The following is a 15,809-nucleotide window of genomic DNA, read 5'->3' on the forward strand; positions in this document are numbered from 1 at the left end:
AACAAGTGATATGGTGACGGCATCTGGTGATCTGGTCTGAAGAGCAAATCTATTGTTAAAGGATCCCAAAGCCTTCTGAGCAGTTATTTTTTCCAAATCTCCCTGCTTTATGAAAGTCTCGGTTTGTGGAAGTGGCTGAAGGGTAACTGTATTGTGCAAAAGCTCTGCTCATCCTCTGCTATAATTTCTTAACATTTCTGAAGCATAATACGTTGCCTGTGGAACACTCTGGGACAGAAGAGGCAACATGAATGTAGGATTACTGCTCTGAGGGAAAAGGGATGAGTGTTGGCTCAGAGTTACAACATTGGTTCTTTCCTATATACATCACTATTTTGGTTCAAGCCATAGCAAAGACTCAACCGAATCTTTCTGGTAAAGGATTTCAGGCATTTTGAAACACATGGCAAGAGGCAGAGCTTCCAGAGTACAGTCTTCATGAAAGAGTCCTCTCCTGTTTTCAATACTGAATGAGTTTCAGAAACTAGAGTTGCTAAAGATTAAGATTTTGCAGCTTTTAGTTTAACGGCTAATTTCTTCTGTGCCAAGCTACCTACTGACACAGTAACCATGCCACAGCACAGTTACAGTTCTGTTTATCCTCAGTAACCAGGTGTACTGCTATTAATCTGGATTCCTTTCCAGGGAGGAGAGGTGTTAGAAGTTAGCCCAGACATCTTACATAGCTAGACAGGTCAATGCTTTTCTTTTGCTTTCTCTGTTTATTATTATTCTTCTTAATTTTGAGGCTTCATTTGCAGATTGTGCTTTGGTTTGGGAACCTGTTTCTCTCAGTCTCAAGGCATTTCCAATGTAATCAGGACCCCTCTTGAGATGTTCCAACTCCTGTTCTGTGTATATAGCATTTTTCTCATTCAAACTCCTTTAAGCTTTAAACTTGGTTTGAATATTTCTTCTAAATGCAACTGCACTCTCACACTAGTAAATTGTCTAGCTCCTTTGGTATCTGCTAAGTAGCTGTTCTGCGGCATGAACTTTTCTGCATGATTTTCAGTTAGACATCCATGCTACTGTTTGCTTGGGAGTGACTCTTTGAAGTGACGGAGAACTTAATTTTGAGAGTTTATCTTAAAGCCCTAAATATTGTTATTGATTCATCAAGTAGATTGTGCGTTGGAACTAGTTAACCAGACTGTTCCTAATATAAAGAGCTAAAAGGTGTGGATTAATCTGAAATTTCCTTTCAATCTTTTGTATGCCTTTTTTCCCCACTTCCATGTTGCCTTCTGAAATATTTTTTTTTCCCTTGTCCTTTATGGCTGTTTTAAATTTTTCTCTACCTTAATTTTCATTATTGGAATAACTTCTTATTTGGATGTTTGAAAAAAACGACAAAACAAACTAAAACAGGGAAGTTCTTTGGCCAGATGTTGCTGATAGTTGTGTATTTCTGTTTTATAAGTATTAACGTCTGGGTGAGAAATCCAAGACACACAACCCTCTGTTCTTCCAATCCCTACAATGAATGTGGAATTTCCTCTGTTGACCATATGTTTTCAGTTGCTGTTGGAACAGCAAAATCAATTTGAGGTGATCGTGGTCACTTTTTCTGCATTCAGATTTTTAAGCATCATAATAGAGAATCTCAGAAAACTGAGAACTGGGAAAATACTCATCGGAGACTTAGAGGAAGAGAGACTCCTCAGAACCTGTCTTTTTACCTCAAATTGTAGTTAACTAAGTCTTCAGAATCCCTCAAAACCTCTTTGCATGCATACGTGCGTATTTTGGTGTGTGATCAAGTTGGGAGGGGTTAGGAGGCAGACACATGGTGAGGAACTGTTCAGTTTACTTCAGTGTGAGAGTACATATGCCAAACAGGAGTGAGAAATGCCACTGCTGGCAGCAGGCAGGGCACTGGACTGCGTTTTACTGTGCACAGTTCTTATTAAAATAAAAATGCATAGGATATCAGGGCAAAAACCTGAATATTACTTCACGATTGTTACATAATTCCTTGTTATGTATGAGTTCATGACCTATTGCAACCTTATAAAAAAACAAACAAAACACTCTACTCTTTCCTTACAGTCTTCCTCAGTTACCCAGAGAAAACTCTGCGTGCCCTATAAGAGCACTGCCGCATTGCAAGCCAACCCGATGGCGTCCTCTACTGCTGTGCCTGTAGGATTTCACTATGAGACAAAATACGTAGTTCTCAGCTACCTGGGACTTCTGTCACAAGAAAAGCCACAGGAGCATCCTCCTCCTTCAACTCAAGGTGATATTTGCATATTCATCTCTACCTATTTACATATGCAACTGTGTTTGCAACTAGTTCTTCAGCTGTGTGTGCATGGATGCAGAATGTTAGCCTGATGTTTAGTGTAATGCATCTCTTTATTTTGTTCATTTAAAATCATGGGAAGAGAAGCTGATGGAAACAAAGCTGTTTGTGTTTAGATTACTGTTTTAATTTGAGCTATGCCAGGGCCAGTTGGTGTGTATGAAGCAAATAAGTGGTTTTAGTAGCTGTCTTGAGGTTAGAAGGGATGGAGAGATCTTTGTTGAGCCATCTTGAGAATTTGAGCCCAGGCTTGCTTTTTTTGGGAGGCAAGTGGAAGTAAGCAGGGGTGAGGTGGTGTTTACCAGCATAGACTGAGCAATGTCTTGAGCAATCTCATGAGCTGAATAGTTTTGCCCTATTAGTTAACGCTTCTGTTGTTGTCAGTCAGTGGTAGTGCAGAGATGTGCGGCTTAACATGGCCTATGCTGCATCTATTTATTCATTTATTTTTAAGGAGTCAAGGACTGCATGGGGTTGGAAAGAGTCAGATGTTTCTTCCAGAAAAGGTTTATGCATATAGGAAGTTAAATAAATAAATAGGAGGCAGAAGAAAAAAAGTTTGATAGATTGTGTTTAATATAAACCTAGTTAGTAAAACTTTATTTTGTGGTGGCAAGCACTCAAACAATGTTGTTTGTCAAGATTGGTTTCATGGCTTGTCACTTCTTAATAATGTTTCAGTCACTACTGGTTCCTGTGATTCAGAACTTATTCTGATGAAAAGCGTATTAAAAAAAACCCCACAAAGTCAGTCTTCAGCATCTTTTTTTTTTCAGCAAGCGTTTAAGAATTCATGTGCTGACATCTACTGAACTTACCTGTCATGAAGTGAGAAACTCCTGAAAAGAAAAGATAGCATCGAAGTTATGAAAGAAATGATTTTGTCAGTTTGGCACTAAAGCACATAGCATATGCTGGTTATATTATATATCATTTATAAAATTAATATATTTAAGGTATGTCTATTACTTCTACTTTTACTGAATCTGTGGTCTATGAAAGGAGAGGCACCTTAGTGCCAAGATGCTGTTTCATAAAACCCTTTGTTGAAAAATATGCTTATTTTAGCAGTAACATCTCATTCTGAATATCCCATATGGGATAACTGGGCTATAACTGGAAATGTATTAAGTATGTATAAAGCTACAGCGTGAAAGAGTTTGCTTTCCTCTGTAAATGCAAGGTTCAGAAAGGAAACTGTCAGTCTTACAGCTTTATTTTTTAATAATTTGCCTGTAGTTACCTTTGAAATATTTGCAAATTGAGGGGAAACCTTTCAACTGATTCTTATTACTGAAACCTCTAAGAAATATTTCAATTAAAGAGCAATATTAAAACTTTATGAAGAGGAAGCTACAAATGCTTAAATAAAAATTTTGTAGTCAAGTTAAGAGGACTTTTAAGCTCCTGAGTAAAGATAACTGTTGAGTCTACTTGTCAGATATCATTTAGATATGTTAGCTTGTCTGACAGCAGGCTGGAGTTGGGTTTGCTATTAAAATACTGTAAAGCATTGATACTTTCCAAATCCGTTCTGTCATCCTCGTTGCTCTAAACCTTCCCTTCTAAACAGGAAATTCTCCTACATTTCCCTCACCCTCGCTCCCAAAACCAGACAGTGACCACAACTTCTCCTCTTCTGGTTGTTTTTCACTGCAATTAGATCTCTCTTTCACTGTTTTTACTGCTTTCTGATGAAAGACTTAATAAAATATTTTTTTCGTAACTCACTTTTCCTGGTGCTTTTCTGCTTTTCAATCTTCCAACAGCTTTCATTTGTCTGATAGTTACTTTTTGTAAATCCTTTCTCCTACTACTTCTCTTGTTGCTTGTAATTGAACAGTTGTTTCAGCTGTACTCCCGAGGTATGTGTAGTAACAGCCGTGTGTTTATTCTGAAGTACTGTATGCATCTTCTTTGAATATTAAGTAGTTTATATGTACAGTCCGTATCTCCTTGTTGTCCGGCACGTGGCTGGTGCCTACTTGCGGAGAGCTGTACCAAAGCACTCTGCTCTACATTCTCCCCTAGGGAGAGAGTGAGAGAAGCAGCAGCCCGTAATGGGTATTACCTGCACTGCCTAATGCACTGCTGGAAGGTAGCTGGGCATTACAGGAACAAGTGTGGTCTGAGAAACCTGGTTAGAACAAAAGAGATGTGAAAGCCAGTAAATGAAAATGAATACTCGTTGCGTAGAATCCCATCATGAGAAGGAAACTTCTGGGTTTTGGTAACGAAGACATGTGATGGATGATAACAGTATGACATTACATCGTGCTTGTCAGTGTGTTTTTGAAGCAGTCATCAACTGTTGATGCGACATCTTGACTGATCCCAAGTTCCTTTCAATGATGATTTCTGTAGTACTTTAGAACGCTGGTCAGTAGTCTTTCTACTCTTTATGGCTGAAGCCTGTTGATTTATGAATTGAGAGGATTCTGATGCCAAGTACCTGTCACTTAATCTTCTTTTCCTTTAATTTGGTTATTGTGCTGACAGACAGGAAACAATTTTGTAGGAAACAATTGAAGCAGTGATTTTGGCTATTGACTGTTTCTGTTAGTTGCAGAACACTTCTCTATTTTATGTTTTATTCATATGAGGTATTGACTCTAGTATATGGTACTTTCGCTTCATATATTTCCCTTAGATCCAAATAAGTCCTTACTCTTTGTCTGGTTTCTGTATCATATTACAATATAAGGGGAGTATCCAGAAAGGCTAGTTTTAGTTTGTCCTCATAATGTTGACCTCTTTCATCTCCTTTGGTATTGGACAGTGAGGGACTGCTCTAGAGGGTGGTTCAGAGCAAGAGCCTCGTTACAGCCACCTTGTGTCACCCGCTGGAGGATCTTCTCTCATTCCCTTGCATCTATACAGAACTTGGGGAAATAAGGCACACTAGGTGTAGTTACTATTTTTGTACCTCCCTTCAGTCTCTTTCTACAGCAGTCTCCCAGATTTCAGTGAACGGCCAAACCAGGACATCCAGTTAAACTCGAGAATGTACCTGATGGGTCAAAAAAAAACAACCAAAAAAGTGATCTTACCCAGCAGGAGTGGTACTATTTTATCTCTGCTAGAACTGGTAGGAGAAATTGAATGCTTTTGTCCATTCCTCTCTCTTTCCTCCTGCAGTCACCTCCTCCAAACCTCTGGTGTCCTGCATTTTGTACTAGAGGCTGCTTTTTCTGATATATGTCTTTTTTATTCCAAAAACTCACATAAGAGTAAATCTTTAATGTATTTGTTAAATTTCATGTTAAAACTTCTCATTTTTTGCAGACATAACATGCTTTACCAGACTGATGGTTTTCAGAGGGATTTTGTTTAGTGAAAACTCAGACAAATGACATAGAAAATTACTTCACTGTACTTCCTTTTGGATCTCTTGGTTGGTCTTGATTTTGTTGCAAGAAAGATGGCTTCAATTACCAGAGCTAAAAACACTTCTGGCTTCAAGCAAAGAACGCCGATCTAAGTCAACATCTGATTACTGCTTTGAAGTTTTATTTAGATTGCTTCTCTTTGGTGCAGGGACTGAAGAAAAAACCATCTGCAGTATTCCAGACTCTTGAAGAAAAGGCAATTTTATTGGACACACCAATCTTTTAACGTTACAGCTCTATAGTATTCTGTAGTTGATTTCAGTATAGTTATTCTGTAGTGGATTTCAGTGTCTTCAGAGGAAAATCCAGCAAACTTAACTGGGCAATAGTTTGAGAAATTATTCCTATTACAGTTTTGGCAGAATAGTGATGCTGCATAGCACTCACTTCAGTTTATTTAAAGCAAAGTCCGTTAGCAGTAAATTCTGTTACATTTTGGTAGGTTTTCAGGTAGGTGAATAATACAAATTGCTCAGATAAATCTGATAAAACACACACGATAAGGTATCTGTGTAAGTTCATGTGGTTTGAGGCAACAGTCGTCAATTATTTAAAATGTGTAGAAGCTGTCAGTTATCTGTTCATTAGATTGTGGAGAGATGCTTTAGTATTTTTTCAGGACTCTTGTAGTATCTGTAACTACTGGTTCATACACAGAAAATAAATATCGAGTATCAGAAAACATTTCTACATTTTTCCCCCTGAAGTTCATGCTCATTATAGAAGCTTCCAGTCTGCTGCACTTCTTAGTACTACTTACTTTTTGAGTGAGTCAAAGTACTTTTTGTGATTCAATATATTTGTATTATAAATGCTGCTTTGTGTTTCATCAAGGAGTAATTTACAGTGGATTTCTGTTTCTTAATCTACTTCCCCATGGTTTGACCCCATCCCATGAGCCTGTGGCTATAACGAAGATTCTGAAGGAAACTAGTTTCTCTGTGTTTTCCTTGACAGAATGAGAAATCTTAAATAATCCCTTACCTTACACGGCGTCTGGAAGATTTATAATCAGTGCCACTACTGCATGGTGGCATAAATTACTCAAGAGGTGAACAAGGTTTTGACAGTTTTACCGTTTTCCTGAGGTGTGTGCTATCTACAGTACTTTAATCCAATTATTGTGCACAATGTTCTTTTGACCGTTTATTATCTGTTTTGGAATTACTGTGTGAAGTGCTGTGTATACTCAGTGATCAAGGCGTTTTAGTTGTTTCCCAAACACATTTCTTACAGCTGAGCAGTGTTGAACTGGGTTACTGGGAGAAATGGGTTTTATGTTTATTTGTTCACTTGCTTCGGTTAGAAGTGAACTCTGTTACATCACAGGAAATACATGTACAGATAGGCAGAGATGGTCAGGTTTCATGCATTGTGGGTGAGCTCAAGGCTCCTTAGTGGCCATCCCAAATCTAACAGTAGTACCTCTTTTATATGGTTTTGACCATCACGGGTTGGACACCTGTCGTTGCAAGATTTTCTGTCATCAGGTGACGCTTGGAGTGGCTGTTGCAGAATATCTTGGTTTTCTTCATACGCCATCTTCACTTACCCTTCCTAGTACCTACTGTTGGTCTGTAGGAAATTAGGAAGTTTTTGAGGTGTTTTTAGCTTAGATGAATAACGCATTCCTTAGAAACTTTCCTCAGGGCAAAACATACCTACTTTGGCTGAGAAGTCACAGGCTGAAAAGGTACACGTTGTAAGTCAGACCAATCCAGTTCGTGGTAACGAGGGAGCTCTTTCCTGAACCGAGGCAAGGAAAGGGAGTTTTTGGGGTGTGGCTTGGAGAAGAAAGAGGTGATCCCTCCAGGAATGTGCATTCACACTTAATTAAGCCTCCTCTCTGCCAACAAAAAAAAAAAAAAGACTACTAGTTGGCAATATCTCTTCTCTTTTAGGTTCTTAATATTTTGGACTTTTAAAGTTTCTTTTAAGCTGAGCCTTCTTATGGTTTACAAAGACCTTCTTTTAAACGTTTCTCAAATAAAGGTCTGCATGTATGTATGGCAGTCTGTGTTCTGGAGTTTGCTGGGGTAATAGATATACTTTTCATTAAAGGAAACAGGTGAATATGTTTGTAAACAGATTTCATATATTTTTGTCACTTGTCAGTGCTTGCAGAAATTTTAGATGCTTACTTATTCTCATTGTTTTAAAAGTCTGAGATGTTAAAGGAATACTAGGATCATGCTGGAACTAAATTTTTAAGTTAATGTTGACTATACAGAAGTTAATATAGAGATCTAAGAGAACTTGAAAACAGAGATATTGGTAAATTAAAATTACAAGCATGAAAGAAAAAAAAATCGAGAGCAATGTGTGACATCAAAAGCTTTCTTTTTCATTGACCCTACATTCTCTTGGACTAAAAAGATGTGACACCTTTTCAGTCTCCTTACAGTAGCTGTTGTCTGTTTTTAGCTGTAGTTTGACACAAACACTGTAGAATTAGATCTGCAGCCTCTCTAGCTCTGCTGGATGACTTCCATCCTTCCTTCTCCCGGGATCAAACCTGGGGAACGGGTTAGTCTTGTATTGTTACTGAACTTCTGGAATGGCCTTTTCGGTGGAGTTTTACTGAAGTATTACATTTATTTAGTAGTCATAACACTGTTTGATTATCAGTGATGAGGTGCTTGATGGACTTTTAGAATACCTTTTCCCCTACTTTGCAGGTTTCCTCCAAATACCTGGAAAACAAAATCTTAGCAAGAACACGCTTGTGCAAAAGGGAACGTTTATTCCATAAATAGAAAGTAGAATGCACTAACTTCGTGTAAAACTGTGTAACAGAGGTTTGTTGTGCCCTTGGGTTGGGAAGAGGCCTTTCAGAGTCAGTTTATAAAAAGCCTGTAATAGGCAAATCCATTTTTTCAGCATAAGAAAGTACTCAATGTTTATGTATCTTACAACTACCATTTCTGGTGTGACCATGTACATTATTAAACAACAAAAATATGTTCTCCTCTTCTAGAAGCTATTTTTACTGTTTTATTCTACCTATTTGCAAGCTGACTTGGAAGTTGTCTAAAGGAGAGAAAGATACGCTGTTCTCCAACATTGGGTACAGTTTTTGTTGGTAGCAGTCAACATACGGGAGATGCAGAAAGCTGAAGTCCATTGATAATTAGGGGAATAAACAGTGCTAAGTCACTGGTCTGGGGCGGGTAGGTTTTTGATGTTTTGGCACAACTGAATAGTCAGGTGCTATTGGAATCAGCAGCTGCTGCAAAGTTGTGGGTGTTACGAGATGGAAACCATTGACTGCAGCACTGATTATCTAAACAGCTCTTTTGTATGCTGGCGGCGATGGAATTTCTCTTCCTTCCATTTTCCGGGTGACTTATTATCAAGTATGACAGCTTGTCATGTGTGATCATCATCACATTAGTCCCGTGAGAACGGGTGCTCTTCTGAATACCCTCATGCCTTCCATATACAGGGTGAAGCACAGGTTAAAATAAGAGTTTGTACTTCTTATACTTGTTGCGCTAGACTGTGAAGCAGTGGTTCAGTCATTCAAAGAGGCGACCTTAAAGGGACTGACAAGGCATTAGTGAGTGTCTGTCCATTAACCAAAAGGAGGAACAGTTTGCTCCTCGCTGGAATTTGTTATTCAGAGTGGCAAAGAGAGACTGTTTGAGAAGGGATTTAAGAAGCTAAATAAAGTTATTCTGAACATGGTGATGATGATCTGTGTGGTTAAGTAAAATGGAATTAAAGTGACTATCTGTTGTGCCTTTAAACTGTTCACATAAATAAATGTAAACATTTTACACTGACTTGTACATTGCTTTAGACAGGTTTTGTCTCCCAGATATGTAATAAGTACGGAGTTTTTAAGCATTAGCGTGCATTCAGTGGGTTGATTCTGTGGATTTTTAATGTATTCTTCAGAAGTAGGAGACCTTGCAACCTTATTGTCTAGTGTTTTTTTAAATACAGAAAATGCACAGTGTACTTTACTACACATCTGTGCATGTTAACTAGTATTGTTGCTTTTATGGTTTTCACACACTGATATGAAAACTAGTGATACTGTGTGTCCATTATGGAGAAACAGGGAAAGCAATGCAACACTTAAAGTGAGTGCAAGCAGAGTTAAATAGAGGTGAACTGAAGACAATAGGCAGTCATTCATAAGACCACCAAATTATGATTTAGTGTCTTCAAAACAGGAATGAAGACAGGCATGCCAGAAAGCTACACTGGGTGTTGCAGGACTTACCTGAAGATTTGGATGTGAAATATAAGTCATGAGGAAGAAATGAAGTCAGATGATACCAAAGTTACAAATTCTTTCCCTTTTTATTTTCAACTGAGTGAAGAACGTCTGTAGAGCGCAACAATGTCTAGATGCCCAGGCAGAGCTGTAGGCAGTTGGTGTAGGTGCAGACATGGTGAGATAGGTTGGAGACTCGTCAGTATTTGGGTGCATGAGTAAGAAACAGTGGACATGGGCAACGTTATCAGAAGGTTGGCCAGGAGATGGTGATTAAATCGTGGGCATGAGAGAACTTGAAAAGCGAAAAAGAATCCTAAGAAATATTCAGAAGTAAAAGAGCTAAGAAAATGTGTTTGGGGTAACCCAGTCATTGATATTGTTGAAAGTAGCAGAGTGCAGGGCTAATGGAGACAGATAATTGACCCAAAACTTAGGGAAGGAGATGGCTGGAAGGGGGATTACTTAGCAAAGGGAAGTTTTGTGGTCAGTTTTATTTGTTTATTTATTTCTTTCAGGAGTAAGTTGATACAAAATTCACTTTTATATTAGTGTGGATATAACAGATCCATTTTATCTGTAAGTAGGACATTTTAAGGAATTGAAAGAAAGGAAGAAGAAAATTTCAGTGGGAGGCTATTGATTCAGTGGTGTTTGGTGGAAACAAGACAGCAGTTAATGGAACAGTTTTTGTAGTGTGCTTTAAGAATGGGATTTGAAGACATGTTTGAAAGCTGATGGAAGAAATAAAGATGAGCAAACCCAAAGAAAAAGCAGCTAAATAGGAAGAGTTTTGAGCTGGAACTCTGTCCCAGACATTTAGTCTTTCCATTAGTACCCATCCCATAAAGCAGTGACTTGAGTAGTTACCTTGCCACATGGCCTTATATTGGAAAGGTTGACATTCAGTAGGCAGTTCCTTAAAGATTCAAATGTTTTAAATACCTTTGCTTGTTCAGAAACAGTTTTGTGTGTCTCTTCTGCTACAGCATAATAATTAAGATGACTGGGAGTCTATGTAATGCTGAATTTTATGGCTGAAACAACTTCTTGTTACCAAATATCTAGAGTCAGCAGACATTTGTGATCCCAAACCACAGCATGTGTACTTCTGGGGATATGCAGCCATTTCAAAATCCTAAATTACTTGATTAGGAGATGAGAATTGACAATTGACTGACAATTCTGGGGTCTTTTGCCTCTGTTCTTACTTGTGAACCTGGTCTTAAATTATTTCATTGTGGACTGTAGGCTCTTCATGAACAACAAAATAATGCACAGTTAATAGATTTTGGGACTCTTCATTGATGCCATTACATAGTTGCTCTGAGTATTTTTGTAGATTTTGCAGGCATCAATGTCAATTTTATATTTTGCTACTAAAAATCAAGCTTATGCCTATGTCTGCTTTGTTTTAGTGTCATTTGATAATGAGTGTATTAGTTTTAATGACTGCTTGTTTCTGTGCCTTCTTTCAATTTTGGTCTTAAATTTAAAATAAATTTGTTTTTAAAGCTGTTATATATTCTGTTTGTGGCTTTACAGTTCTAATTTCTTATATATATATTAATATTTAAAGCACCTATTCTATCTTGAATAGGCACGGAAGTTTATGTGTTTCTGGGTTCATACAGTAAAACTTGTGTAATAAGTGCCCTTAAGGGATCATACTTTCTATGTTGCTGTCTGAAATAGAACTTTGACCTTGAATTCCTTTATAGTTAATATTTCAATATCATGTTCCATTATCTACCTTATTTGAAATACTACATTTGAATAATTTCTCTGGTTTCTTTTAGGGACTCAACAACAGCCTATGGCACAACATGCTTCAGAGAAAGAGGCTTTGGAGAAGATTAAAATAGAAATTGAGGAGGAGCTAAAACGTCTTGATGAAGAGATCTTGGAAGGTGCTATTCAGATTTTCCCATTTCAGTTGATAATCTCTGTGCACTATAATGGTGGTTAATTTGTAACAGGTACTCTAGTTAAGAGATTTTTGGACACATTGAATCTCTTTACCCTCCTCTCCCCACAAGACTTGTACACATTGTCACATGAAGTAAAATGGTTAAACGTTACCATTTGGAGGGGTGGAGTCTTGCCAAAGCAAACAATTGAATGACATTTAATAGGCTGCTATGAATAATGAAATGTAAGCAGCCCTTAAGCTACTCCAGTTGATGACAGAAGTGAAATCATTCCTCAGCAACTAACATTCAGAGGAGTGTGGACTTAAACCATCAGATTTCTCACTTCCACCAGGTTTATTTTTTGTGACATGCTTTGACCTATAGGTGTGGCTTTTATAGGGCTCCCAGCAAGGGATGATTTGGAAACAATCTTTGCCTTGCATGTGTGTTGCAAATTGGAAATCTGAAGTAGAAACGCTCTAGATCTGTTTACATTCATCCGTATAGACCTTTCTTAGAAGTTTTAAACTGAGAAGGAAAAGGTTCACAGAATCACAGAATGTTAGGGATTGGAAGGGACCTCGAAAGATCATCTAGTCCAATCCCCCTGCCGGGGCAGGATTGCCTAGACCATATCACACAGGAACGCGTCCAGGCGGGTTTTGAATGTCTCCAGAGAAGGAGACTCCACAACCTCTCTGGGCAGCCTGTTCCAGTGTTCAGTCACCCTTACAGTAAAGAAGTTTTTCCTCAAATTTAAGTGGAACCTCCTGTGCTCCAGCTTGCACCCATTGTCCTGTCAAGGGATGTCACTGAGAAGAGCCTGGCTCCATCCTCTTGACACTTGCCCTTTACATATTTATAAACATTAATGAGGTCACCCCTCAGTCTCCTCTTCTCTAAGCTAAAGAGACCCAGCTCCCTCAGCCTCTCCTCATAAGGGAGATATTCCACTCACTTAGTCATCTTCGTGGCTCTGCGCTGGACTCTCTCTAGCAGTTCCCTGTCCTTCTTGAACTGAGGGGCCCAGAACTGGACACAATACTCCAGATGCGGCCTCACCAGGGCAGAGTAGAGGGGGAGGAGAACCTCTCTCGACCTGCTGACCACACCCCTTCTAATACACCCCAGGATGCCATTGGCCTTCTTGGCCACAAGGGCACACTGCTGGCTCATGGTCATCCTGTTGTCCACTAGGACCCCCAGGTCCCTTTCCCCTACGCTGGTCTCCAACAGGTCTGTCCCCAACTTGTACTGGTACATGGGGTTGTTCTTGCCCAGATGCAGGACTCTACACTTGCCCTTGTTATATTTCATTAAATTTCTCCCCGCCCAACTCTCCAGCCTGTCCAGGTCTCTCTGAATGGCTGCGCAGGCTTCCGGCATCTCAGCCACTCCTCCCAGTTTTGTGTCATCAGCGAACTTGCTGACAGCGCACTCTAATCCCTCATCCAAGTCATTAATGAATATATTGAATAGAACTGGTCCCAGAACCGACCCTTGCGGAACTCCGCTAGACACAGACCTCCAACTGGACTCTGTCCCGCTGACCACTACTCTCTGGCTTCTTTCCTTCAGCCAGTTTACAATCCACCTCACTACCCGATCATCCAGACCACACTTCCCCAGTTTAGCTGCGAGGATGCTGTGGGAGACCGTGTCAAACGCTTTACTGAAATCGAGATAGACCACATCCACAGCTTTACCATCATCTATCCACCGGGTAACATCCTCATAAAAGGCTATCAAGTTGGTTGAGCAAGACTTCCCGTTGGTGAAGCCATGCTGAGTGCCCCTAATGATCCCCCTATCCTTGATGTGCCTAGAGACAGCACCAAGGACAAGTTGCTCCATCACCTTTCCAGGGATGGAGGTGAGGCTGACCGGTCTATAGTTACCCGGGTCCTCCTTCCTGCCCTTTTTGAAGACTGGAGTGACATTCGCTTTCCTCCAGTCCTCAGGCACCTCTCCCGTTGCCCACGACTTAGCAAAGATGATGGAGAGTGGCCTAGCAATGACTTCCGCCAGCTCCCTCAGCACCCGCGGGTGCATCCCATCAGGGCCCATGGATTTATGGACGTCCAGGTTGCTTAATTGGTCCCTGACCCAGCCCTCATCTACCAAGACAGATTCCTCCTCTATCCTGACTTCTTCTGGGGCCTCAGGGGTCCAGGGCTCCTCAGGACAGCCTCCAACAGTATAGACAGAGGCAAAGAAGGCATTCAGTAACTCCGCCTTCTTTTTATCCTCTGTCTTCAGGACCCCCACCTCATTCATCAGTGGGTCTACATTGCCTCTAGTGTGGGTTTTAGCTGCAATGTATTTGAAGAAGCCCTTTCTGTTGTCCTTGACCTCTCTTGCCAGGTTTAATTCCAAGGAGGCCTTAGCTTTCCTAGTTGCCTCCCTACATCCTCTGACAACAGACTTATATTCCTCCCAAGTGGCCAGCCCCTCCTTCCACGATCTGTACACCTTCTTCTTCCACTTGAGTTTGCCCAGCAGTTCCCTGTTCAACCATGCAGGTTTCTTGGTCCCCTTCCTTGACTTCCTACCTGCTGGGATGCTCTGATCTTGAGCTCGGAAGAAGCAGTCCTTGAACGCTAACCAACTATCTTGGGCCCCCTTACCTTCTAGTACCGTGTCCCATGGGATTTCCCCTAGCAATTGCTTGAAAAGGCCAAAGTTGGCCCTCCTGAAGTTCAGGGTTGTGATTCTGCTAGCTATTCTGTTCCTGCCACATGAGATCATGAGGTTATATGAACAAAATATTATTTTAAAAAATGATACTCTAGTACTGCTGCAGATACGTCCACATGTGGGCAAATTTTACCATGGAAAAGAGGCTCTCTTGCTGCCCCATCAGGGTTGACATCAGCTTAAAATTGAGAATAGTTGCACATTCGGGTAACTTTCTGGTTAGGACGCAGTTGTGAAATAAGAGCTGGAGGGAAAATGTAGCTCAAAGTCATCTATGGCTTGTAAGTACCACTTCCAGAATATATTTGGACCATACTTGTTTTAGTACAATTTGTTAATAGCATGCTTTGAATATAGAGTTGTGATTTCTTCGTCCCTTATGTAAAGTGTTAACTGGTGGGATAAGAAATCTAAGACTGTTGATGTTCTTATATAAATCTATTTTATTTTATTTTGTATACTTTTTTCTCTCAGCATTTACCACTACAGGATTTGACTGCCACACTTCCCCAGTGTTCAGTCCTGCGAATCCAGAGAGCTCAATAGAAGACTGCCTGGCTCATTTGGGAGAGAAAGTGTCGCAGGAATTGAAAGAACATCTGCACAAAGCACTGCAGAGCTTGCTTAGCAAGTGAGTTTCCATTTGCTTTTTCAAATGGAAGGTGTTTCCTTTTGCATTGTGACTGCTGCTAAAATGCTAAAGATGGGAATACATTTTGTATTGCATTTCCTTCTTTTTCAATGTCCCTTTATCTGGCTGTTTTTTTGTTTTGTGCTGTAATGTGCGAATACTTCTTTGTGGTATTTGCTCTGTGCAGTAATGTAAGTTCTAAAATTTTTCTAAGCTTTTATTATTGAGCTTCTGAGACAAATTCAAGTAATTTGAGTTGCTGGTGAAACTAGCAGCTGCCAGTTGCCATTGCCGATTTCATGAATGCTGGGCTGTAGCCAGATTAACTTAGTTTACCTTACAGTTAAGAATGGAGCTGAAGGTTTGTTAGTAGTTGGGCTCAAGAAGAGTGGGAGAGTTTCCTTGAAAGGACAGTAGTTAGATGCTTTATGACCACTGTTGAGGCACACATATGAAGCAAATGTGGGCCCCTGGGCTAACCTTGGTGTCTTAAGAGCTGTCCTTTCAGTTTAAGCTTATTGTTTAAATAGCACATTGTACTTGGCATGCTAGTATCTTGATTAATGTCTCTTGCAAATTGGTAAAACTGTTGCGGTTGCTTCTTTTTCTGTTATAAATTACCAGTCTGATTTTAATGGATCCACAT

General features: G+C 39.8%; 1 protein-coding gene across 3 annotated transcripts in view; it reads left to right on the forward strand.

Annotated features, from left to right (window-relative positions):
* Window positions 1–15,809, forward strand: part of BCL2L13 (BCL2 like 13) — a 49,770-nt gene that overhangs the window by 3,767 nt on the left and 30,194 nt on the right. For all 3 annotated transcript variants that reach the window (XM_068400660.1, XM_068400662.1, XM_068400661.1), the window contains exons 2-4: window positions 2,053–2,242; window positions 11,722–11,832; window positions 15,007–15,163. In XM_068400660.1, coding sequence (XP_068256761.1) covers window positions 2,122–2,242; window positions 11,722–11,832; window positions 15,007–15,163 — 389 coding nt within the window. In that variant the 5' untranslated portion in view covers window positions 2,053–2,121. The remainder of the gene's footprint in view (window positions 1–2,052; window positions 2,243–11,721; window positions 11,833–15,006; window positions 15,164–15,809) is intronic.

Source organism: Nyctibius grandis, chromosome 5, assembly GCF_013368605.1.
Source record: "Nyctibius grandis isolate bNycGra1 chromosome 5, bNycGra1.pri, whole genome shotgun sequence".
Taxonomy (NCBI): domain Eukaryota; kingdom Metazoa; phylum Chordata; class Aves; order Nyctibiiformes; family Nyctibiidae; genus Nyctibius; species Nyctibius grandis.